The 24436-nt window shown below is 40.8% G+C and overlaps 1 protein-coding gene across 1 annotated transcript in view; it reads left to right on the forward strand.

Annotated features, from left to right (window-relative positions):
* Positions 1 to 24436, forward strand: part of EXT1 (exostosin glycosyltransferase 1) — a 317674-nt gene that overhangs the window by 266179 nt on the left and 27059 nt on the right. The window contains exons 2-5 of the mRNA XM_004011769.5: positions 9598 to 9691; positions 11167 to 11274; positions 16671 to 16790; positions 24135 to 24267. Of these exons, the coding sequence (XP_004011818.1) occupies positions 9598 to 9691; positions 11167 to 11274; positions 16671 to 16790; positions 24135 to 24267 (455 nt within the window). The remainder of the gene's footprint in view (positions 1 to 9597; positions 9692 to 11166; positions 11275 to 16670; positions 16791 to 24134; positions 24268 to 24436) is intronic.

Raw genomic sequence — 24436 nt, forward strand, 5'->3', positions numbered from 1 at the left:
CTTCAGTCCACACTTCCTGGCCCTGCTCCACTTGGCTTATCTTCATGGCGCAGAGCCTGATGAAAGGTTAATGGTAAGATAATGACCTCAGGCTTCTCACTTGTCCTCGAGTTGGTCCCAGACATTTAGCTTCTGCAGCCAAGACCTGGGTATGCCTCTTCTGGACCTATTTATCCGTCTGAGGTCACAGTCGCTGCTGGCTCCTTAATTATCACTCCCTTCTCTTTCCACCTCGTACCCAGAAAGCCCTTTATTTAGCATTTTCAGAAATGCTTTATTTCCAATAAAAGAAAGAATTTAGACTAACGTGGCCTGGAATTGCATTTATCTCAGAGCAATTTGGAATTTGGTATTGCTGAGCACAAAAGCAGGTGCTCCAAAAGCTCACCTCCTTCAGATAACAGGTTACCCTCCTAAGGTTGTTAACGTCCCCAGCACAGAGTGGGCTTCCCTGGTGGCTCAGATGGTAAAGAATCTGCTTGCAATGCTGAAGAACCCAGGTTCAATCTCTGGGTCAGAAAATCCCCTGGAGAAGGGAATGGCTCCCCACTCCAATATCCTTGTCTGGAGAATTCCATGGACAGAGGAGCCTGGCAGGCTGCAGTCCATCGGGTCCCAAAGAGTTGGACATGGGCACAGTATATTCAAAATCTTTCACTTTTCCCTTTGCTGGCACCATGTTACTGCTTCTTTCTAGGCATCTCTGAGACCACAGAGTCCGCCTTGTACAAGCCCCACAAAACCTTGGCTCCTCAACTTCATTGTCTATGAAAGGCGGCCACTTCATGTGGGGTTGTAGAGAGAAAGGGCAGGATGAATGCAGACTGTTGCCCCACCCACAGGAAGCATTTAATCAATGGGGGGATGATTGTTATAATTGTTACTGTTAATGACTGTCCTACTTTTGCCACTTGCTTTTACATTTTAGCCATGAGCTGCTATATAATGAGCAGGAACCAAGGTGGCCTTCTGCACGGTGTACCTGGTGCCTGTTAAACTCATCAGTGTGTGCAGATGACGCCTACCATCTGGTTCCAGTTGACAGTTCTGAGTTTTCAGTAGGTATTAAGGGTAGAGATGGAGTAAGTGAGTTTAGACTTGATATGGGATTATGATCCAGTGTGTTCAGACACAATATTTTTATTCCAAGGGTCCGTCTGGCCCTCTCTTCTTCCCTGTGAAAAGCAGGTATAACTGTATCCAATTCCTGGGTGACTCTGAGGCGTAAATGAGATAAAGTATGTGAGAGCTGGTGCCTCCCACCCCAGCCAGAGCCCACACTATTCCTCCTTCCTTTCTCAATATTGGAATGAATTTAAATGAGTATAGAAGATGGTCTTCTGTGGAAAGCCAAGAAGCGTGAAAGGGATTGGCAGCGTCATTCAGAGGAGCATCATTAAGAAATCAGTTCATAATCCTTGGCCTGACCAGGTGCTCCAGAGGTTCAAGCCCAGCAGAGTGGCCTGTGCTAGAATCTCACCATTTCTGAATAGTGAGAACCTTCCTGCCTGTTGGGAGCCGCTGAGTGTCCCTGAGTCTGCAGCCACCCTGGTTACCAGCACCTCAGGCTGGGATAATCCCCGTGCATTTCCCTGACTCGGGAGTGTGGGGTAGCTCGTTCATGGTCACAGAAGCTGTGCACACAGGTGATGTGAAGAGATGGAGGTTCCGTGAGTCCCATGAATTCACAAGGACCACAGGAGGCCTATACTTTCCCTGTGTTACTTACAAGACAACATGTAGAGATAAAATAGTGGCCAATGGACCCATTTTCCAGCTAAAAGTTTGGTTCCCACTCATGGGTTTCTCAGTTCAAATCTGTGCCTGAAACCAATTTCATATTATTACATGCTATGGATTTGGGGATTTTCTCATAAATAATTGAAGTTTGTTAATGTTAAATCTGTAGTAGTCCACAAAAGGGCCATAGTTATTAAATGACAGAGCACTATCTCAGACTGAGCTCCGGATGTGACAGGGGGCAGAATTTCGAGTAGGGGAGAAAGAGTCCCTTGAAATGGGGCTGTCTGTTGCCAGTGCTTGAAACTAGGTGAACCACTGAGGACGTCACTGTGTCAGAAGCTGCATTTGTGTGAACCACCCCAGGAGGCAGCGGAGAGCAAAGGCCCTTTAGAATAAAAAAGCTGGAGCTGGAGCCTCATGCCTCCTTCGAGAGGACCTGCATTGGCAAGGTTATGGGGCCCTCTGAACTCCGTGCCTGCCTGTCGAGTTGGCTGATATCAAGTCCTACCTAAGAGTTCCTTCCATGATAGGTCATTGAGCCGTTCAGAGACTCATGACCACCCACACTGGGTCATGCCTGAGGTCCCGCAGTTATCGCGTGTGATCTTTCCAAGGGTACCCGCAGCCTCATTGGCCCCTCCCCACCCCTGACCCCAGACTGTGGGCAGTTTATCTCACTATCTCACTCCTCTGCTAGCTCCACCACCAGAAATGCCCATGGCCTCCTCTCAGCTCTTTGCCAGACTGATTCTTTTTTTTTTTTTTTTTATTTACTTTTATTTATTTAGTTTTGCCTGTGCTGGGTCTTCATTGCTTTGCTCAGGCTTTTCTCTAGTTGCAGCAAGCCGTGGCTACTCTCTAGTGGTGTGGGGGCTTCTCATTGCAGTGACTTCTCTTGTGAAACATGGGCTCTAGGGTGTATAAGCTTCGATAGTTGCAGCACATGGGCTCAGCAGTTGGGCTCCCAGGCTTAGTCACTCTGTGGAATGTGGGATCTTCCCAGATCAGTGATTGAATCCATGCCTCCTGCATTGGCAGGCAGCTTCTTTACCACTGAGCCACAAGGAAAGCCCCAGACTGGGTCTTGCTCTTCCTTTAATATTTGGCTCAGAGTCTCCCTTCCTCCAGGAGACATGCCTCCTTCTCACTCTTCCCACCAGAACCAAGTGGTGACTTGTCATTGGTCTTCTCTGCATCCTTGGCTCCATCCTCCCATATCCCTCACTAAATGACAATCATTTGATAACACATCTACCTTCTCCCTGGAGGAGTACTGTTCCTTGAACAGTACTTGACACATGGTAGGCATTCAGCTAATGTTTGCTGAATGAATGAGAGAAAGTACAGAGGAGATGCTGAGAAAGCTTATTTCCCATATCCCACAGCACTTTAACTACAACAGTCTTAAGTTGTTTTTGTGTTCTTTCTTTCTTTTTTTCCTTCAGAAATGTGATTCCACCCTGGGGGTAAGCAAAGAAGTTTAAGTACTTGTGAGGATGGGGGGCTGAGAGAAAACAAATCAGCTATAGAAGTTTACTTACTTTATTTCTTTATTATTATTTTTGATTCTTAAGTCCAGTGTGAACTGTTAACTGTAGCATATGGAATCTAGTTCCATGACTAGGGATCGAACCCAGGACCCGTCCACTGGGAGCCTTTGCTACCAGGGAAGCCCCTCCCTTAGTTTGTAAATAAATACTTGAGATGAACCATAGCACCACTGGCGGAGACTACATTGCTGCGGGCTTCCCTCACTTCTTCCCTGTCCTCTTTGATTAGCAGAAAATAGGCTCGCATGGCAGAGTCCTACCAAGGAATTATAGGAAGCCCAGGAGGACCCGTGGGCACACTGTGCCAGCAGCATCCTTGGCTATGGAGCCTTTGATAATAAGGCAAAATCCTTTCAATTAGAAGCTGCTGTTGTGATTCATAGCTTCTGTTTTTGTTTAATTTCCAAGGGTCTGCTCCACACTTCTCCCTGTACTGTCTTTGGGAATCTGATCTTTTTCATTTGTTTGTTACTCTTTTGGAATGTTTTTATTCCTCTTGAATTGCTGTAGTTTCTACAAGAATTTACAGTCGTGTAGTGTGTTGCAGTTTCTACTGTATGCACTTAATCTCATTTAAATCCTCACATCTCTGAGGCTCAGAGGAGCTAAACAGTTTGTGCAGGACATGGAAAGTGGTAGGTCCAGAACCCAAGTTCTTCAGCCCAGACTTTCTGACTTCAAGTTGGCTGTACTTTCCATTCTGTCCGGTTGCCTCCCTTCCATCATCATAATCACAGCTACCATTTATGGATTGTTTATAAAGTGCGACAGGCTTTCGTTAAAATGTATCTTTAATCCTCCCAGTAAAAGTATTATCCCCATTTTGCCAACCAGGAAACTAAGATCTAGACAAATTAAATAACTTTTCCCAAGATCACTCAGTTTGTGAATAGCCAAGATAAAAGTGGAACCCAGGCTTGGCTGTGTCTAAAGCTGCTTAACCACTAAGCTCTTAATTAGTAAGCTCTTCACTACCATGCCAGTGGTTCTCAAAATTCAGGGTCCATCTTAATTACCTGGAGGGCTTATTAAAACATGGAATTCCGGGCCCTTCCCCCAGAGTTTCTGATTCAGCAGGCCTGGGTGAGGCTGCGAATTGACATTTCTACCAATTTCCCAGATGATGCTTATAGTTGGAAGAGTGTACTATGAGGACCCCAGCACTAATGCCACATTGCCCTCCACCCACTTCCTGGTGGCACTGAATTGCCGCCAGTCAAAAAAGAAAAAAAGAATGTGTTTCATATGGAGGGGAAGGACTTCAATTATGCGTTATTATATGGCCCATTTTAAATGGGGTGTATCCCATGTATTATTCAATACACCTTTAAGGAGAAAATTATTACAGCCGAAGAATGGTTTTGGTTTCTAGGCTAAATACAGGATCATGTCATTCTTACTGCATTTTTCATTGCAATAGTTTATAGAAACTGTTCTGGCTTAGATGTCATCATCTATATAAGCAGGGACTTAATGACCATCTGAAAAGGGTAACAAAACCATTATTAGTTAAATCTGTGTCTGAGATTAGTTGCCTCCCTCATCTACTTACCTTCTTGCTTAGGATCTCTTATGTTCATTATTTCTTGTTTTTAAGAAGTTTGTAACTTCAATATGATTTATACTTCTAAGCTTACGTCATAGGTAAGAAGTGGTCACTAAAAAGATTGTCTCCCTCACTTGACCTGTCATCTCCCCCATCCCTATCCACTGGTAACCACTAATCTGTTCTCCATCCCTGTAATTATGTTAGTTAATTAATGCTATATAAATGGGACAATTCAGTGTGTGTCCTTTCAAGATTGAATTTTTTACTGAGAATAATTTCCTGAAGGTTGCTTGTGTGAATCTGTAGTTCATTTCCTTTTTTTGCTAGTGAGTATTCTAAGTTATACTTGTACCACAATTGGTTGAATGATTCACCCATTGAAGGATATTTGGATAGTTTACAGTTTGGGGCTATTAAGGATAAAACTGTGAACATTCATGGACAAGTTTCTGCGTGAAAATAAATTTTCATTTCTCTGGGATAAATGCCCAAGTGTGCAATTGCTGGGTCATACACTAAGCTCATTTTTAGTTCTAAAAGAAACTGCCAAACTCTTTTCCAGTGGGGCTGTACCGTATTACCTTCCCACCAGCAATATATGAGATTTATATTCCAGTTTCTCATCAGTACCTGTTGTCATCTGTCCTTTTGATTATAGCCATCTTTGTGGCATAAAATGATATCTCATAGTTTTGATGTGCATTTCCCTAATGACTAGTGGTTAAGTATCTTTTCATGTGCTTATTGGCACTTGGGAAATTTTCTCTGGAACAATATCTATTCAAAGCCTTTGCCTATTTTTAAATTGAATTATTTGTCCTGATTGTTGGTTTGCAAGAGTTCTTTACCTTTGGTAGATACAGCCACTTACCAAATTGATAATTTGAAAATATTTGTTTTCTTTTCTATAGGTTGTCTTTTCACTTTCTCGATGAGAGCTGAGGTAGAGGGATCCTAGTCTTCTCAGCTATACTCACCTACATTAGAGCTTCTATAAGGCAGAGCTAGTGAGGGTTGGTAATGGAGCGGATCTTGGCTCAGATCCCCTAGACACTCAGAGTTCTTGCTGAGATTTGGTAGATTTTCCTGAGCAAATGGTTTTCCCCTTGTCACGATGCTCTTAGGACAATTTCCAGAAATTGTCAATGAATGTTCTTTCTTAAACTTTATGTTTTATATTGAAGCATAGTTAATTAACAATATATTAGTTTCAGGTATATAGCAAAGTGATTTAGTTAGACATACACACGTATCTATTCTTTTTCAAATCCTTTTTTCAGTTAGGTTATTGCAGAATATTGAGCCACGTTCCCTGTGCTGTACAGTAGGTCCGTGTTGGTTTTCTGTTTTAAATACAACAGTGTGTACGTGTCATCTCAAACTTCCTAACTAAGCCCCCCTTCCCCAACTCTTACCCTCTGGTAGCCATAAGGTCATTCTAAGTCTGTGAGTCTGTTTCTGTTTTGTAAATAAGTTCATGCATATCAACTTTTTCAGTGAATGTTCTTATAATTTGTATCAGGTAAATTGGTGTTTTTGCTGGAAGGAGCATCCACAGAATTCTTTACTGTGTCATTCTGGAAGGCCAGCCTTCCACAGTATACTTAGAACACCTACCCTCAGGGAGATACTACCCCTGAAATCCTCGTCAGCCTTTTTTAGTTATCTGATGAGGCTTTGGTAGGTCTAGCAGCAGGAGAATCCTCTTCTCCAGGACTAGAACAGTGCTTGGAACATAGGATTTCCTGAAAGAATGACTTTGTAAATGAATGAGTTTAAGCTCTTAGAAGGAGGTAGATGTGGGCATATGAGCAGACCAAAGAGCTGAATGGGGAGAGTACCACACATTCGTGTGGTTCTGTTAGGACCGTCATCCTCCTTGCGGGCGTCATTATTTCTCCAGTTGTTATACACAGGCATTCATAGGCTCACTGTCACTAGAGCCGATGGTTCATGGGCTGAGCATGGTTAGAAATAGGAAAATCATTGTTTTAAGTTGTATGTGCTTATGTTTCTGTATGTCAGTATAAATACACACATTGCACACTGTATATACAAGCAGATTTCTATGAAATATACGTGTGTCTGTATGCATGCACGCTAAGTCACTTCAGTCATGTTCGACTCTTTGTGACCCTATGGACAGTAGCCCACCAGGGTCCTCGGTCCATGGGATTTTCCAGACAAGAATACTGGAGTGGGTTGCCATGCCCAGGGATCGAAACTGTGTCTTTTGTCTCCTGCATTGGCAGGCAGATTCTTTACCACTAACACCACCTGGGAAGTCCCTTACATACATACACACATACATGCGTGCAATGGCTGTGGAAACTTTTGGAGCAGTGGGATAGTCTCAAAGGGACATACACTAGTGAAAGAATAAAGATTAATGGGAGGACTTCCCTGGTGGTCCAGTGATTTAAGACTTTGCCTTCCAGTGTAGAGTGTGCAGGTTCAATCCTTGGTCCTGAAGCTAAGAACCCACATGCCTCACAACTAAAAAAAACCTAAAAACAGAAAACAGAACAAATATTGTAACAAATTCAGTAAAGACTTTTAAAACATGGTCCACATCAAAACAAAACAAACAACAATAACAAAAAAAACCCTTAAGAAATACTTTATTTTAAAAAATAATAATAATTATGGAATGTTCCAGACAATCTTTAGTCATCCTGCCCAGCTGACTCATTTTGCAGATGAGGAAACTGAGGCCCAGAAAGTCCATTGTTCATTCTGAACTTCACAGCTTACCTAGTGGGTTCCTCATTCCAGCAAGAATGCTTGTCCCCTTTCTCCTCTTACCTATTATGTGAATGAACGCTAGCTTCAATCATGAAGCTTTATTCCATACATCAGCAAATCCCTCTCTACAACCACTTAAAAATCCACACCTTGAATAACTGTCACTTGAGTTTTTCCACAAGTTTTCTGCTTTTCTTCTCCCTCTGCTTCTTCCCTCAAGTAAATTTTGCAGCTGAAAACTTTGAAACTTGTTACAATCCAGAACATTAATAGGGTTTTACATTTTTAGCAGCCTAATGATGAGGAGGTAGGGCCTTCTGTTCCAGCCCCTTAGGGGTTTCTATTCTGGGTATTTATTAAACTTTCCTGTAGCCTCAAGTATATTTGACCTTTTTATATTAAAAAAGTTTCAGTTTAAACTTTATACATACATTGTGTGTGTGTGTGTGTGTGTGTGTGTGTGTGTGTGTGTGTGTGTGTTTCCCTGGTCTCCATTGATTAGGTAGATATTCAGACATTATCAACAGTTGAGCCTGAGATCCTTGTCAATTATTTCCTTATGTTTGGTAAGGAAAAGAGAAGCCATTACTATCATAATTTAATATTTTTTTCATTTAGCTAAATTTGAGCCCTCTTAAAAACATTTCCACTTTGAAGTCTGTTTTACAGTTTAATTAACGCAGCAAGGATATTCTTTTTTCTTTCTTTCTTTTTTAAAATTTTTACTCTCAATGAAGATAATCCATTCACGGTGACCTTTTCTTGGGCAAATTAGTTGTACACGCTTGTTTAAGCAAATGGTCCTTTGCATGATATCTCTTCTTAATGACGGGTTTATAATTGAAAATTGGCTTACTCCCATATGCCTAGTTTGTGTAAGATTATAAAAATAGATGTGGACTTTAAAAATATAAATGTATATATCAGTATCCCCCAAAGAGGAGGGAAGAATCCAATGCCTTCAGGCTATGATTAAATTAGACTATTAGAGTCAGAAAATGCCAGTGACATATGCTACTGTCAAAGTCACACCTGTCTGCCGAGCCCAGGAAGTTCTTGAAAAACGAGAGTGATTTCATACTACTGTGATTTCATCCTAGCCCTGAGAAGCTAGGCCTTCCCAGGACATGAGCCATCTCCAGTTTCCCAACTTTGCTTCAACTCTGAGGGAACTTTCAACTGTGTGTTTAGGACTCGGTTTGTGGAAATCATGTTTCAAGTGCCAGCCCTGTTTCCCTGCACTCCACTGACATAGAGAGACAGGTGACATTCCTGTTTTATTTTGCATTTTTCTCAAGTGCAATAACAATGTGAGCTGGCTCAGTGGTATTTGAGTAAAAGACACGATCATCTCATCTCTTGCCCAGTTTCCCACAGTCCTGAGTATTTTTTCTTTTCTTGTTATTTCTTCTCTTTCCCAGTTTCTTGGGCTGGCTCCTTCTCTCTTTCCTCCATGCCAACCATTCTTACACAGGAGTGTTTGTCTGGGGTAACCGAATGTTCTTGGTTAAAAGTAGAAACTCCAGCTTGAAGGAGAAAATAAATGTTTTGTGCTCAGAATGGAGGTTTCCTGAGTAGATTTTAATAGCATGGTTTATGGGGTAGGTAGGAAACAAGAGCAGTCTTCAAGTTCCTAAATGATATGGCATTATAAAAGAACAACTAGCAGTGATTATGTTTTTAAGCTGATGAAGGCAACCTGTTTTTGCCAAGACATGAAAAAACCTGATTTGCGAAGTAAAGGCTGAGTGAGCCAAAATGTCACTGAGACCATCAGACTTGTCTTTTACGTATTGTTTGCACAAGACCCTAATTGCTTTGTCCAGTGGGAAGGGTCACATTTCCATTCCTCATGCAGCAACCCTTCCTACCTTCCCCCTGGAAAAGTGAGGCTGGCTTGTGTACCACCCAAGTTGCCATGGGTGGCTTCACGCCCCCTAGGTGTGCCCATTCACCCCACCCCCATTCTTAATGGTCTTTATTTGCTGATGGCGCCTCTTCTCCTTCTAGATATGATTATCGGGAAATGCTGCACAATGCCACTTTCTGTCTGGTTCCTCGTGGTCGCAGGCTTGGGTCCTTCAGGTTCCTGGAGGCTCTGCAGGTAAGAGACCCTGATCATCCCTGGAACAGAGTTGAGAACTGATGTCAGACAGGGGCTGGGATGAGGGGAGGAGGGTTCACCTTAACACATCTCCTGGGATCTAAACCAAACACATGGTTTGCCTGGAACACCTGAAATCTATTTTCCCAAGAAAATCTACAACCTTTCATATGCGTGGGGGGCAGAAGGAGGATTTACACCCTGCCTTTGGACATGAGGAGATGCAGTGGGAATCTCAAGGGAAGGTGGGTTCTCAGAGATAGGCCTGCAAACAGAGAGTAGATCTGACTGCCCACCAGGCAGCAGAGCCGAGCTCCTCATGGAGGCTCCCCCCCTCCTCCTTGGAAGCCAGTGTCAACAGCAGTGAAGATGGCTCATGAGTGGCATTTCCCACAATCAAACTTGTTCTGTCCCCGTTATAGTCACCACTTGGCTTCTCTGAATTCTGAGCATGACCCCCAGCAAGGCAGAGGCACTCTCTCAGCCTGGCTCTTCCAGGCGCTGCAGTTCTGAGGTCCCAGAGCTTCTGGACTCTTTTGCCAATAACATTTACCCTTGACGGTTCTCACCCGGAAGTTGCATCCAGCCTTCCTTGTTGGCGGGAAAGCACGCCTTCCGCCTCTCACCTCCTCCTCTCCTGCACTCCTTGCTGCTGTGTCCTTTCTTCCTTCGCACTCTGCCCCTGCCTGAATCTGTGCTTCTGTCACCATGCGTCCCATGTTCTGTCTTGTCCTCCAACAGGAGGGCTTTCTTTTCTTGAAAGTCTTTGCTGACAGGTTCTAGGAAGCATATCATCCCTAACATTCTCCTAGCCTCTGGGTGTGTTGCATGGAGCAAATTGGTCTCTGCTTAGGATTACGAGTTCTTTGCAGCCAGAATGTTGTCATTAGCCTGGTGTTTTTAGGCTCTTAGGTCGCTGTGCAGGTAGTAAGTTGGTCAGGATCCCTCCACACTGAAGGGACCAAGTCTGGTTCGGATGTTTGCCTGGCCTGGTGAGCACCCGGTAAGAATTAAGTCCACAAAACACTGTATCAGGAAAACCAAGTCCTGTTCAGCTGTTTGTTTCTCAGGACATTGGCACGATGCACTTTGCACATGACCTGTAGCATTTTCATGGACAAGACCAGGTGTGTTCAAGGTGGGGTTTATGCTAGGATTTTGTTGGTGAACGATTTTGTTATGTCAGTAAAATTTCTTCAACGAGGCCAGTTGTCTCCCTAGAAGTAAAGTCAGCCAAACCAGGTATAAGAATAGAAATGGGGTTTTCACATTCTAAGGCACAGCTAGCAAATGGTAAAATCTCAGCTGGATACGGACAGCCTTCACATGACTTCATAAAACCCCACTTTTCTATTGACCTCAGCAGTCCAGGATTCATGCCAGTAATTGAAATTTGTACTGATTTCACCCTCCTGTTTAGAAGGGTTCCTCCTGCCACCACCTCCCTCACACTCACGGTGCCCTTCTTTGCACAGGCCGCCTGTGTCCCTGTGATGCTCAGCAATGGATGGGAGTTGCCATTCTCTGAAGTGATTAATTGGAACCAAGCTGCCGTCATAGGCGATGAGAGATTGTTATTACAGGTAAGGAAGGGGTGGTGGCCTTCCCCAGATCAGTGGGTTATTGCTGCCCCCGTGCAAACTTTCAAAGAAGATGAATCCAAAAGGTCAGCTATATAAGAGAAATTTTACCAGGAGAAAATTGCCTGTGTCATGGCGAATATGAAGTCATTTAACTTGACATCGTTCACTTCCTAGTATGCAATCTCCTCAGATCCAGGGAGTATATACTTGGATAAGGAGAAGCTACAGGTGGAGGACATGAATGTTGATACTGACAAGAGGTGTATATCTACCCTCTTCAATTTCTGTAATATTTAGAAATCACGCCAGAGAGTTCTTGTACAATTCTGCTGCCACTTTGTACTCCTTTCCCATTTCCATATTTGCCTTTAGATTAATTTTCAGAAAGGCAGGTCTCTAGGGCTGATTCTTGCCATTAGTGTTATCATTGCTTAAATAATCTAGTCTGGGTGAGTGTTATCTTTAAGATGTATATTTAAAAGAGCAGCCTCAAATGAAAATGTGTGCGTGTGTGGTGGGGGGTGTCTTGTATTTTTGGCCATGTAAATTTTTTTTTTCATTTCATTTTATTCTTATAAAAACACATAACATGAAATCCACTCTCTTTACCAATTTTGACGTGTACTCATTATGGTTGAATATAGGTAAATACAGTGTATTACAGCAGGTCTCTAGGCTTATTCATCTCGCTTAACTGAAATTTTATGCCCACCTTTGAGTAACTCCTCAGTTCCCATCCCCCAACCCCTGGTCACTACCATCCTGCTCTTTAATTCTATGGACTTGACTATTTTAGATACCTCATATAAGTGGGAGGACTTCCCAGATGGCTCAGTGGTAAAATAATTTGCCTGCCTGCCAATGAAGGAGATGCAAGAGATGTGGATTTGATCCCTGGATCAGGAAGATCCCCTGGAGAAGGAAATGGCAACCCACTCCAGTATTCTTGCCTGGAGAACTTTATGGACAGAGGACCCTAGTGGGCTACAGTCCATGGGGTCACAAAGAGTCGGACATGACTGAGCGACTGAACACATGAAAGTGGACTCATGAAATACTTTTCTTTCCATGACTGGTTTATTTCACTTAGTGTAGTATCTTCAAGTTTCAACAATGTTGTCCTGTATTGCAGAATTAAGACTTACTAATTATTGAAATGTTCCTATTACCCAAAGTGATCCACAGATTCAAGGTAATTCCTACCCAAATCCCAGTGGCATTTTTTTTTAAACAGAAATAGAAAAACAGTCCTAAAATTTGTGTGGAACCAGAAAAGACCCCAAATAGCCAAATCAATCTTAAGAGAAAAAGAATAAAGCTGGAGCATCATCATCCCTAGTTTCAAACTATATTACAAAGCTACAGTCATTAAAACAGTAATACTGGCATTAAAAACAGGTGTATAGCTCAATAGAAAGAATAGAGTGCCCAGAAATAAATCCATGTATATATATCAACTAAACTTCTACAAGGATACCTAATAAAAGTCTGAACATCTCAATAGCTGCCTGGGAAGGGGGAATATGATACTCACAGAGAAATCCCAGGTCAGGAATAGTCAGTCACTGAGAATTTTAAAGGCATTTTGTGCAATGATGCTTTAGCTTCAGCGTAAATTGCCATACTCTTTTTTCTAAAATGATATAATATTTGAATCATTTACTTCATGACATTGTACTTCACCTTGAACTACCACAAATATTTGTAGAATGACTTTTTAATGTCGTGCTGGCCAGCCTGCTAACTGACTGGTGAAATAACTCAGTACTCTCCCTAAAGTGACAGGTGAAATATCTGTAACCAAAGAGAGCCATCAATTAAGCAAGGCAAGTTGAACACAGCTTCTAAAACATGCCTTGTGTCTGGTATTCATATCTGTGATCTCCAAGGCCCCTGGGACCTCAGAAGTAGGAGAAGAACATGTGACCTAGTGGAGTTCTCCCTAGGTGCATGCCTAAAAACATTCACTCATGGAAGGCCTAACAAAGTGATAGATGTGGTTCTTTTCCATGTTGCCCTTTTCCTTCCTCCTCTGATTTTTTTTTTTTTAAAGATGCATGCTCATTAAAGGAAATTTGGGAATGAAAAATACCAGCCATAATTTCTCCGACTGTGTACCTACACTCTCTTGAATTTGATGTGAATAAGTTGGGAGTTTGTCTTTGAAACGGAGTGGTTTCCGGGTACCGAACTGTGGTGGTCTGATCTCTGCCATTTCGCCAGAGTGGATTCTCCAGAAGCATTTCACCTTCTGAAGCAACATTTGGCTTGATGCTGGGGGTTTTGTTTTTCATTGCACCCACTCAAACTCGTTGGCATTTTCCTCTCATATGCAGTCTGTCTGCACAGCTGCCTCCATATTGAATGACGACTGAACTGTCATTGACAATGGTTTTTAAAGAACTGGCACCCAGCCCAAATGTCTGCTCTGGGAAATGTTTTTGTTATGTTACCATTTTTCATTTCCTGTTTTAGAACAGCTCAGATGTTTTTATTTGCATATAGTCTTGTCATGTCACCAAGAGAGCTTACTGTTGCTTTTCCTGTATCTGTCTTGGTAGATTCCATTAGTTCGGTTACCATGCATGACCTTTTATTAAGACTTCACTGGGTTCTGCCACTTTGAACAATCTGGCCAAATTGCAATTAATTTATCACTTTCCCATACCTGTCTCTCGGGACAAGCAGATTAATAACCAATAGCGAAATGCCATTAAAACTTGGAACTCTGTCTTTTCAATCAATTGGAATTATCTTCCAGAGCACTTTGCAGACTGCTGTCAGACACGTGTATGCACAGACGGGTAGAATATATTTCACTTGATATAGTAACAGCAAGATGTGGCTTATATAAGAGAGGAGATGTATTGATAGGCTCATGTATGATATACCATTCTGCCTTCATAACCACAGTCTACTCAGTTTTCTGGAGACCACAAAGTGATGATAGCTTTTGACATTTTTCTAATGGACTGGTTCCTCATCATCACAATAAAACAGTGAAGTGTCAACCTGTATGACTCTTAGCAAATACCACTGACACTCAGAAGAGGGCATGGTTATGAAAATTCAGAAGGATAATTTTTTTCTAATCTTTCTTTGGCTATCTGGGCAATTTTCTCAGTAAATAAAATTAAATGTTCTTTGGCTTATCAGGGATCGATGATCTGAATGGTTTCTCTACCTTCTTCAAGGATATTTTATTTCCCCTTGACCTTGAGCTCTGATTTCAGGCAAATATTTTTCTCCGTTATTTGTTGCCCTCATGCTGCTTCAGTGTTGAGAATCCAGATATACACTGGGACTGCGGATTTAGTATCTGCTTTTGGACATCGCAAGTGAGCTTGTCCTTATGTAGGTACTGTGAAACAGTTCTCTGGCTCCCTGTAGAAGTGGTCTTGAAAAAAAAAATTTTCCTACTTCCTTCCCTCCACTGGAAATTCAGATGTAGTCTTAGTCATGATGTCATGGGTAACTTTCTTATTAAAACAGCTAGTGGAGCATTCCTGCTTCAGTCCAGGCTCCCATGCCTCTCTGATTAGTTACATATTAGGGAAGCAAGCATGCAGAAAGAGGTGAGCACAAAAGGGCATTTGCTAATCACAAGAAATCTCCCCTAAGAATGTAGACTCTATAAATGAAATAGACCTTGGGCTTTAAGTGAAGATAGGGAGCAAGCCAAGGTAACTCACCAGACAACCGGGAAGTACATTTCAGAGCTCCAGACCCAAGCAAGTTCACAGGCAAACATTAAGCAATTGGTCCAACTTTTCATATCATCACCCTAAGTCAATAGCAATAGTAGTAGTAATAATTTCTTTGTCAGTTAAACATCTCATGTGTTAGGCATTGTGTGAAGCACTTAGGTGCTCTTCATCACAACCTTACAATGATGTTAGAACTGTATCCCTGTTTTATAACTGAGGAGATGGAATCTTTGAGAGATGAAGTAACTTGTTCAAGGAAGCACAGCTGGTAAACTGTAGAGCCAAGGCCCTTACCTTGGTCTGACTCCCATTTTCCTGTGCTTAACTGTTGAGCTATACTGCTAGTGAAAATAATAATATTCCTTCAGTGGCTTCAGATGGCTGTGGTCAATTTGACTTTTATTTATTAAATAGCTACTACAGGCATACCTCATTTATTTTACTTCGCTTTTTTGTGCTTCATAGATGCTTTTTTCTTTGGTAACAAATTGAAGGTTTGTCATAAGCCTGTGTTGCCAGATGATGGTTAGCATTTTTTTTTTTACTTTGAATAAAGTATTTTAATTAAGGTATTTATGTTGTGCGTTCAGACATTATGCTACTGTACACTTAATAGACTATAGTGCCAAAGTAACTTTTAGATGGACTGTTGGTGGTGGTGGTACACAGTGGTGTCTGACTTTTGTGACCCCGTGAACTGTAGCCTCCAGTCTCCTCTGTCCATGGGATTTTCCAGGCAAGAATGCTGGAGTAGGTTGCCATTTTCTACTCCAGGGGATCTTCCTGACTAAGAGGTCGAATCTGTGTCTCTTGCATTTCCTGCATTGGCAGGTAGATTCTTTACCACTGTGCCACCTGGGAATCCTCTGGATGCACTGAAAAACCAAACAAATTTTGTGTGACTCACTTTATTGTGATATTCATTTTTATTGCAGTGGTCTGAAACAGAACCCACAGTATCTCTGAGGTGTGTCTGTACATAAAAGCCACTATCCTAGCTAGAAAGTGTTTAGCTGGATGGACAGGGCATAAATCCTTCCTTTAAAATTGTGCAGCCTCGTAGATAGCAGTGTTGGCTAAGCACACATGACAGATCGCATTAGTTTGGGGTAAGCACTAGAGCCAAAAAGAGAGGTCTGGGGAGCAGAAAGCTCTCAGGGAGAGAAAAGAGATACATGCACATAGAAATAATTACCCTCAGCTGCATATTAAATGGACAGACTCCGAGACATTCCCTAAAATGTCCCTCTGTAGGTCATTAGTAGTCCTGAGGGTGGCATGTCTTAGAAGTGCTTGGGACATAATGGCTCTCAGCTTTGCTCCAAGACTGTAGCCCCTTCTCTGCAGGATTTGATTGTCCATGGGCAGGTTCAAGGGCATGTGGGATTCATAGAAAATGGCAGAGGAACGCTATGCAAGTGATAAGCTACTACCAGATCTTAGAAGTGAGCTCTAACTGTTGTGTATTTGGTCATTAAAGGTCATCAATGCTGACTCCCAGTAAGTGCTGTTTTTAGCTCACACCTCTTTAGGGCCTTTCAGTCTAGGGGTTGGTGGTTTTTAGTAGATCTATATGCTAGAAGCAGAATGCTCTGAAGAATAAAACTCTAACCTGAGCGGGTGATTTTGATCAAATGGCATCTCATTGTTTTCCGGTTATAGTTATTATGTGTTCACCTTGTGTTACAGATTCCTTCTACAATCAGGTCTATTCATCAGGATAAAATCCTAGCACTTAGACAGCAGACACAATTCTTGTGGGAGGCTTATTTTTCTTCAGTTGAGAAGATTGTATTAACTACACTAGAGGTAAGTGAGATGCCTTGGCTTTCAGTCTCCAATAATGGTCCTTTATATGTTTTTCTTAGCCTTCTCTTTTGCTATTATCAATGTGTAATTGGTCAAATGGGGCAACACTGAACTTTCTGTACTTGGATGTTTCAGTTAACCCCTTGACCTGCTCTCCATTCTGGACGAACTCCACAGAGGAACACTGACTTAGGAGGAATTACACTCCTTGACACAGAGATTGACTCTGTCTTACATCATTTCAGAGACAGGTGGCTAATGATTGTCCTGTCATTCACACTCATGGCATCCTTTGAAGGCATATTTCTGGAGTCCACTTAAGAAACAGATAGTGAGCAAGTAGGGGAAGATCTCCCATTCTAAATATATGAATAGCTTACTGGGTACTGTAGTCCAGTGGCATTCAGAAACAGCCAAATTCATTCTCAAGATAAATGCAACCCACCCCTCATTATCACAAGGATGTGTTAAGAAAATAAGAATTACACTCATCTGGTGCAGAAAGTGTTAAGCTTTATAAAATCAGAAAATCTTCCAGGCAGATGGGTGCCCATGTTCAAGTTGCTTTTTTTAAGGCAGGAGAAAAAAAAGAAAGGGAAACATGGGGATGATTAAAACCTTTGGAAGTAGAGCAGAGAGCAGTGGCCTGAGGCTACACCAAAGTAGCACAAATTGCTGAGAAAAGATTTTGGAATCTGCACTCATGAATTACAGGAAGCAAAGCAGAGGTTCTCAAGTGTAGCCCAGCATCGAGGTAATTCTGAGGTGTCTGTAATATGAGGTGGGGGCATTCGTGGCCTCACTTTCGAAGTACTTTCTTTGGAAACGTGATTACTGCTCCAGAAGCGAATGTCATTGGGAGTATGCAGTATGATCATTCTGAGAAATACCCAGAAAATGGAAGTCATCCTGTTTTGTGCATATCACTGCTGTCTTGCCATCCTGGGTACCTACCAGCCTTGCTGCCAATGCTGATCATACCCCAGCCACCCTGGGACACTTACCTACCTGAAGCCTGGCCTTGGCTTCTGCTCTCGTGGGGCTGGGCTCTACCAAAGTGTCCTCTCTGGGTACACTGATTTCATACTGGAACTTAGTGAAAAGATATTTAGTACCCAGGTCCGCCCATGGACGGGGACAGGGTAGAATGCCTTCCAAGGGCTTCCTTATTGCAAGCAAATTCCTCTTATTCCTCAAAATCACCCTCCTCAATGAAAATTGTTTCGCTTGCATTCATAGCAGCAGATTTGAACATGTAATAAACTCTACCTTTTGTTTTTGATCTTGTCCTCCATCTAAGAACCTTCTTAAGGAAAGTTGAATGTGAATTGTGTTTAGATTTTTTGTTGTTGTTGTTGGGTTTTTTTTTGGAATAAGTGCTTTTTATCAAAGAAGTGCATGTTCCTTTTAGAAAATAATGGAAAATACAGCACAAAAATAAAATAATCTATCCGTATAATTCCCTATTGACGTATATACACACATATGAATGCATGTATGTTCATTTTTTTCTATGCAAATGCATAAATATGTTCTTATTTTTAATTTAAAGAAGAGTTTCTATACTTAGTTTATAACTTGTTTTTTCTCCTTAATAATATATTATCTCATTTGATTTTTCTATAGTTATTTTAATGACTAATATTCCATTCATAATATCACTTAACTCCATTAATTGATCCCCATTTGAGACTACTACAGTTATTCCTGGTTTTTCATGATTATACACATCCTTGAAGCAAATAGCCTCAGTGACAAACTGTTATGCAAGTTCAGGATTACTCTCTTAGGATAAAATCCTTGAATTTGAAGTCCTGCTTCAAAGAATATGACAAATGCTGATTTCTACATGAACTGTCAATTTTCCTGCAATAGAATTAACTAATTTATATTCCCTTCAGTGTATATGAGAGAACTTATTTTAATTATTTTTATGTTTTTCACCTTCAACATCAGTTCAGTTCAGTTCAATCGCTCAGTCGTGTCTGACTCTTTGTGACCCCATGAATCACAGCACACCAGGCCTCCCTGTCCATCACCAACTCCTGCAGTTCACTCAGGCTCACGTCCATCGAGTCGGTGATGCCATCCAGCCATCTCATCCTCTGTCGTCCCCTTCTCCTCCTGCCCCACATCCCTCCCAGCATCAGAGTCTTTTCCAGAGAGTCAACTCTTCGCATGAGGTGGCCAAAGGAGTTCCTTTATGATTGGGAAGTCTTTTCACTTGTGCCTTTTCAATTTGCTACTAAGGACTTTTCAACTCATAATTTTATTTATGCATAACCTACACGCACGTATTTTCTAGTATTTATTTTCATGTTGGGGTTTCCCAGGTGATGCTAGTGGTAAAGAACCTGCTTGCCAGTACTGGAGATGTAAGAGATATGGGTTCGATTCCTGGGTTAGGAAGATTCCCCTGGAGGAGGAAGTGGCAACCTACTTCAGTATTCTTGCCTGGAGAATCCCATGGACAGAGGAGCCTGGCAGGCTATGGTCCATAGGGTTGCAGAGTTGGACATAACCAAAGCAACTTAGCATGCAGCCATACACTTTTTTTAAAGCTTTGTATTTTGTACTGGAATATAGGCAATTAATTTTTTTAATCCAATTTACTTTGTATGTGATCTGTGTTGAAAAACCTAAACCATCCTTTTTTTTTTTTTTTGACCAATTGTTCTGTAGTTGTCCCAATACAATTTTTTTTTTTTTACATTTTTATTTGATTTTTTTTTTTTTTTTTTTTTTTTGCTACACCACACAGCTTATGGGATCTTGGTTCTCGGATGAGGGACTGAACCCAGGCCCTTGACAGTGAGAACGTGGAGTCTAACCAGTTGACCACTAGGGAGTTCCTGCAATATATTTCTAAAGTTATTCTTTCCTCAGTGTTTCCATGCGCCACTTTTATGCATCTTTGGCTATACACTGAGACCACGTGTTTTCATTTCTTCACCCTATATTTCATCTCTTGGTGAATCTCTATTTATTAACTGACCTACTATTGTTGACTGTTACTGTTGTCTCTAATTCATTCATTCTTTTTCTTTTTTTTAGATAGAGATAGCCCTTTATCCAATCAATGACTTTCCACATGTATCTTAGACTATCTCTTTAGAATGGAATCCTTGAAATTGGATTACTCGGGCCAAGGGGCCAAGCATGACTAAGGCTCATGATATATATTGCCAAATTACTCTTCAGAAAGGTTGTATTCATCTAGATTCCCACAAGCCATCTGGGGACGACCCTCTTTCACTGTAACCTTATCAACCTTCAGGATCGTAATTGAAACACACATGCACAACTTTGCTAATTTGCCAGATGAAAGATGGTATTTCATTAATTACGTTTCTTTTGAGTATGGTTTATTGCATAGCTCTGGTCTCTTGCCTGCTAACTTAGCAGTGCTCAATTATCCTATAATAGCAGTTGGATATGTTATATTCATCAGCATAGGATCTTAAGCCAAGCTGTTTTCATCTCCGTGCCTGGAAAGGCCTACTTCTCCTTGGATCTGAGCCAGGCAGTTCTTTAGAGAAAACACAGTTGTTTTTAAAACACTACAAACCATATACTTCATTCAAATTTATAGCAACTGTCAAAATCTCCTCATATAGTTCCAAAATTGGATTGTAACAGTTTGACCTCTCAACTGAATTGCATGAGAGATACCATCCAGTTTCCCTTTTTAAATCAGAGCTCAGATTACCCCAGGATCCAATGTAAACAGAAAAACAGAGAAAAATAGCAGAAAATGCCATCCACATACACAGATAAACAGCCAACATGCTCATAAGAACGATTTAACTATCACAAATCAAAAATTCCTACTTGGCTTAGCACTTGGATAATGTTGAATTCTTCACTCCCTGCTGGAGTGCCTGCTGTCTGAGGATTATTCGGCATTACCCTTGGACAGTGTAGATTCGAAGGTCTCTTGCTAAGGGGATGTTCTACACTCAGGCTCTTTCTTGCTTCTGTGCTGTATTCTGGGTCACGGGAAGGGAATTACTTGCTCTTTGGAGATTATGAGCCTTAGAGTTGTAGTAGTGCTTAGATAAAATTGGAAACAGGATGCTTCGTCCTTCTCTCTAACGCCAGGGTCAAGTTGTGCATACCTTCGACTGTGTTGCACTCTGTCCTGCTTGGGATTTGGCTAGTATTTCCAGTCTGATTGAAATTTCCGAATTCTGCACCTTAGAAATAAGGAGCTATTTAGTAAGAGCTAGGCTCTTTGGAGCTTGTTTTTTGGTGCAGATTGAGAAGTAAGGATAGGAACAGTGATAAAATGCTGCAAAAATAATGCTCATGGATTCCATTATTTGTCAGAATATTGTATGACAGTAACTTGGCACTAAGGAAGGGCTGAACCCTAGGAACTCAGTCGGAATCAGGCTGAGCAAAAGAAAAGGGCGTGAAATTGTCATAACACATGAGAACAGCTCATGGTAGCTTGGAAATCACAATTTAAAGTGAAGTTCTATGAAGGAGTCTCTGTTTCTCTCTTCGCTTATCTCTAACCGTACACATTCAGACCATAGTATTGCTGATGCTGCTGTACAATGAAAATTTAAAATCAGAGAGAGAATAGAAATAGAAGATTGCTTTAGTTTGGAGCAAGGTGGCATATGGCAGCCCTGCATGTATTAGGCAACACTGAATTTGTCAAAAGACCGAGTCAGGGTCACCTAGAATGACTGTAACCTGTAACCAATAGTCCATTATTTTAAAAATAGATGGCACATAAAAATGAAAAATAAGGAGCCTGTCATTCTTCCCTTTGAATTCACATTAATAAGAAATGCTATCCTTACTGAAGATACCATGTGGGGCTATAAGGGGAAAAAAATTGTGTAAATTTTTTGTGATTGTGTGTTTTGATTTTCTTTATAGTATCCAACCTTTAAATATAATGTCTTTGTCTACAACAATTAAGAGTGAGTACCAAGGATCCAGGAAGCTGTCCAGTGTAACATTAGGGAGACTTAGGCATTAGGAGAGGGACAAAATGACCTTTCTATTTGGTAAAATAAGATCCGTACTCTGTCCAACTTTTGATAAACCAAGTTGATATCAACCTTTCAAAAAGACAGTCGGCAATACTTAAGAACAGCCTTTAAAGTGTTTATACCCTTTTGACAAAATCTTAAGGCATCAGTCCTAAATGTGGCAAGTTTTAGCTCATAAATATATTCACTGATTTGCATGGAAATAATTGCACTATTATTGGTCATTTAGGACAAGTAAACCATGAATACTATTAATAATATGGAAAGATCTATAATATATAATACCTATGGTGGTATAGCTGTGTAAAAATGGAAAAATCCATGCTTAGACAATGAGCACAGGAATGAGATTTTTTATTTTCTAGGGAAAAAAAAAAGAAGTCATAAGTATGAAGACTTAGACAACTATTCCTAACAGATTCTGGAGATTGTTGTAATTAATGTGATATTTTACTGCTTATTACATATGAGGATAGTAAGTCATAAAGGTGGCAAATTGCTTGACCTGGATTATATTCAACATGTGTTATTGCTCTTCTACCTTTTTTGATATTGCCCTGTCAAGATCTATTTGAAGAGCATATAGAGTGCTTTTTGGTATTTCAGAGGAGTACTATGACTTATCATATCCCTGAATTCAAAAAGATAGCCATGTTGTGATACTGAACCAAAGAGTCGACACTGAGAATCATACCATCCAGAGACACAAAGTGAATGGGGATTCAATTTGTGACATCTCTTGAGTTCTGTGTCACTTGTATGTAGGTTGGACTTATAACAGTCTTCTATCAATGTGTTCTGTGTCTTGATATCCAGAGTTTAAGTGGCCACATGCTTAAAGGTGTATAAATTTGGAAAGCAAAAAAAAAGGACCTGAATGAAAACCTATAAAGGAAAATAAATAGACAGTAGAATAGGAAAGTACAAATAATTAAAAACTGGAATAAATGGTGTACAAAGTAGAATTGCAAACCATGTAAAAACTCTTCACAGCCGTGACAATTTTCTTATAATTAATGCCTGGACAACAGCATTTTAACATATCTCTGTTGTACCGCAAAGAACAAACATTAACATTTGAGTGAAGTTTCTAAAACCTTCCCCAAATTTGAAACCTCTGCCAAGTCATATGAAACAAGAAGTTTTGATCTAAGGAAAAAAGAAACTGCAGAAATCATTGAACTAAGATATTTGAGTTCTAAATTTCCTCCTTGCTTCCTTTCTTCTCTTATTAAAAAATATAAACATGATAAGGTTTGCGAAGATAAATGTAGCTCACTTTATTACTTGTCTAGTCACCATGTGGGATGAGATGAGGGTGGTAATAACCTTAGCAAATAATACAACTCCATTTAAAATGGTCTGCACTTAAATCACATTGCATTAAATGAGGACCCGGAAAATGATGATTTTGGTCATAAATCTCTAGAGATATATACTAGGCTTTTTCTCTTTTTTAAGCACACACAAATTGCTGAAAACTTGAAATTCTGTATCAAGTTAATTATTTGCCAAATCATATCTTAATGAGTAGATGGTATAATTACAAGAGTTTGAAAGTCACAGAGAGAAATCTGTAAAGTAGACTAATCACATTCATCTGACAAATGATTCAGGATGGGGGAATATTTGACTTTAAATGTAGAATTTAATGATCTGCAAGGCCTTCAAGTCCAAAGAAACTAATGAACTAGCTTGGCTATTATTAGTCTTCATATGCCATGGTTTTTGTCCTATTATGTAGGTTGTTTTGAGCAATTGTTAGTTAACTCACTACTTTCTGAGATTAAAGTTAGAAAAACTGCAGCTAACTAGTACCCTAAAGTCCTACAATTGAATTTGAAAGGGCAGTGAAACTATGTCAAACAAATAAACCGGCCTCCTGAATTAAAGGAACAGATCAAAACCTCAGCTGCTTATAGAACGCGCATGCCCTCAAGATGCTCCCAGCTCAGTCTCTACATGGACATCTCCGTGCACTGAGAACCAGATCTTCATGCTGGAAGATCAGCCATTAAGGAAAATAAGTTTTCTACACACTCTACTTTGAAAGGAGCACAGACTTAACAATAGAAAGACAAGACAGAATTTATGGTGAAACTGAAGTATAATTAGACAATTGGATTAACCATTTCCTCCCTTTCTCTCTCTCCTTCTCTTCCAACACTCGATTACTTTCTATGTATCCCAGACATTTTTATCATTGGAGAATGGGGGGTGGGGGTAGACCCAGTACTTTTACTGGCATCAGCCCTCCAATTTGGCCTGAATGTGTTCCTCATTAGATATCATCAGAGTCTCCTCCTCACCATATGCCAATGTTTTTGTTTTCTAGATTATTCAGGACAGAATATTCAAGCACATATCACGCAACAGTTTAATATGGAACAAACATCCTGGGGGATTGTTCGTCCTACCACAGTATTCATCTTATCTGGGAGATTTCCCTTACTACTATGCTAATTTAGGTAAGTGAATGCCTTCCCCAGAGCTATTCTGGTTTACCCTCCAAATGTTGTCCGGAACTGAAGTCCCTCAATTTTTTTATTCCATCACAGTGTCTTTGTAACACCCTGTGTTGGAGACTGCTTTCTAGAGCCCTATCCTAAATGGTTTATCAAGGTCATGAATTATAAA

The sequence above is a fragment of the Ovis aries genome, chromosome 9 (assembly GCF_016772045.2).
Source record: "Ovis aries strain OAR_USU_Benz2616 breed Rambouillet chromosome 9, ARS-UI_Ramb_v3.0, whole genome shotgun sequence".
Classification (NCBI taxonomy): domain Eukaryota; kingdom Metazoa; phylum Chordata; class Mammalia; order Artiodactyla; family Bovidae; genus Ovis; species Ovis aries.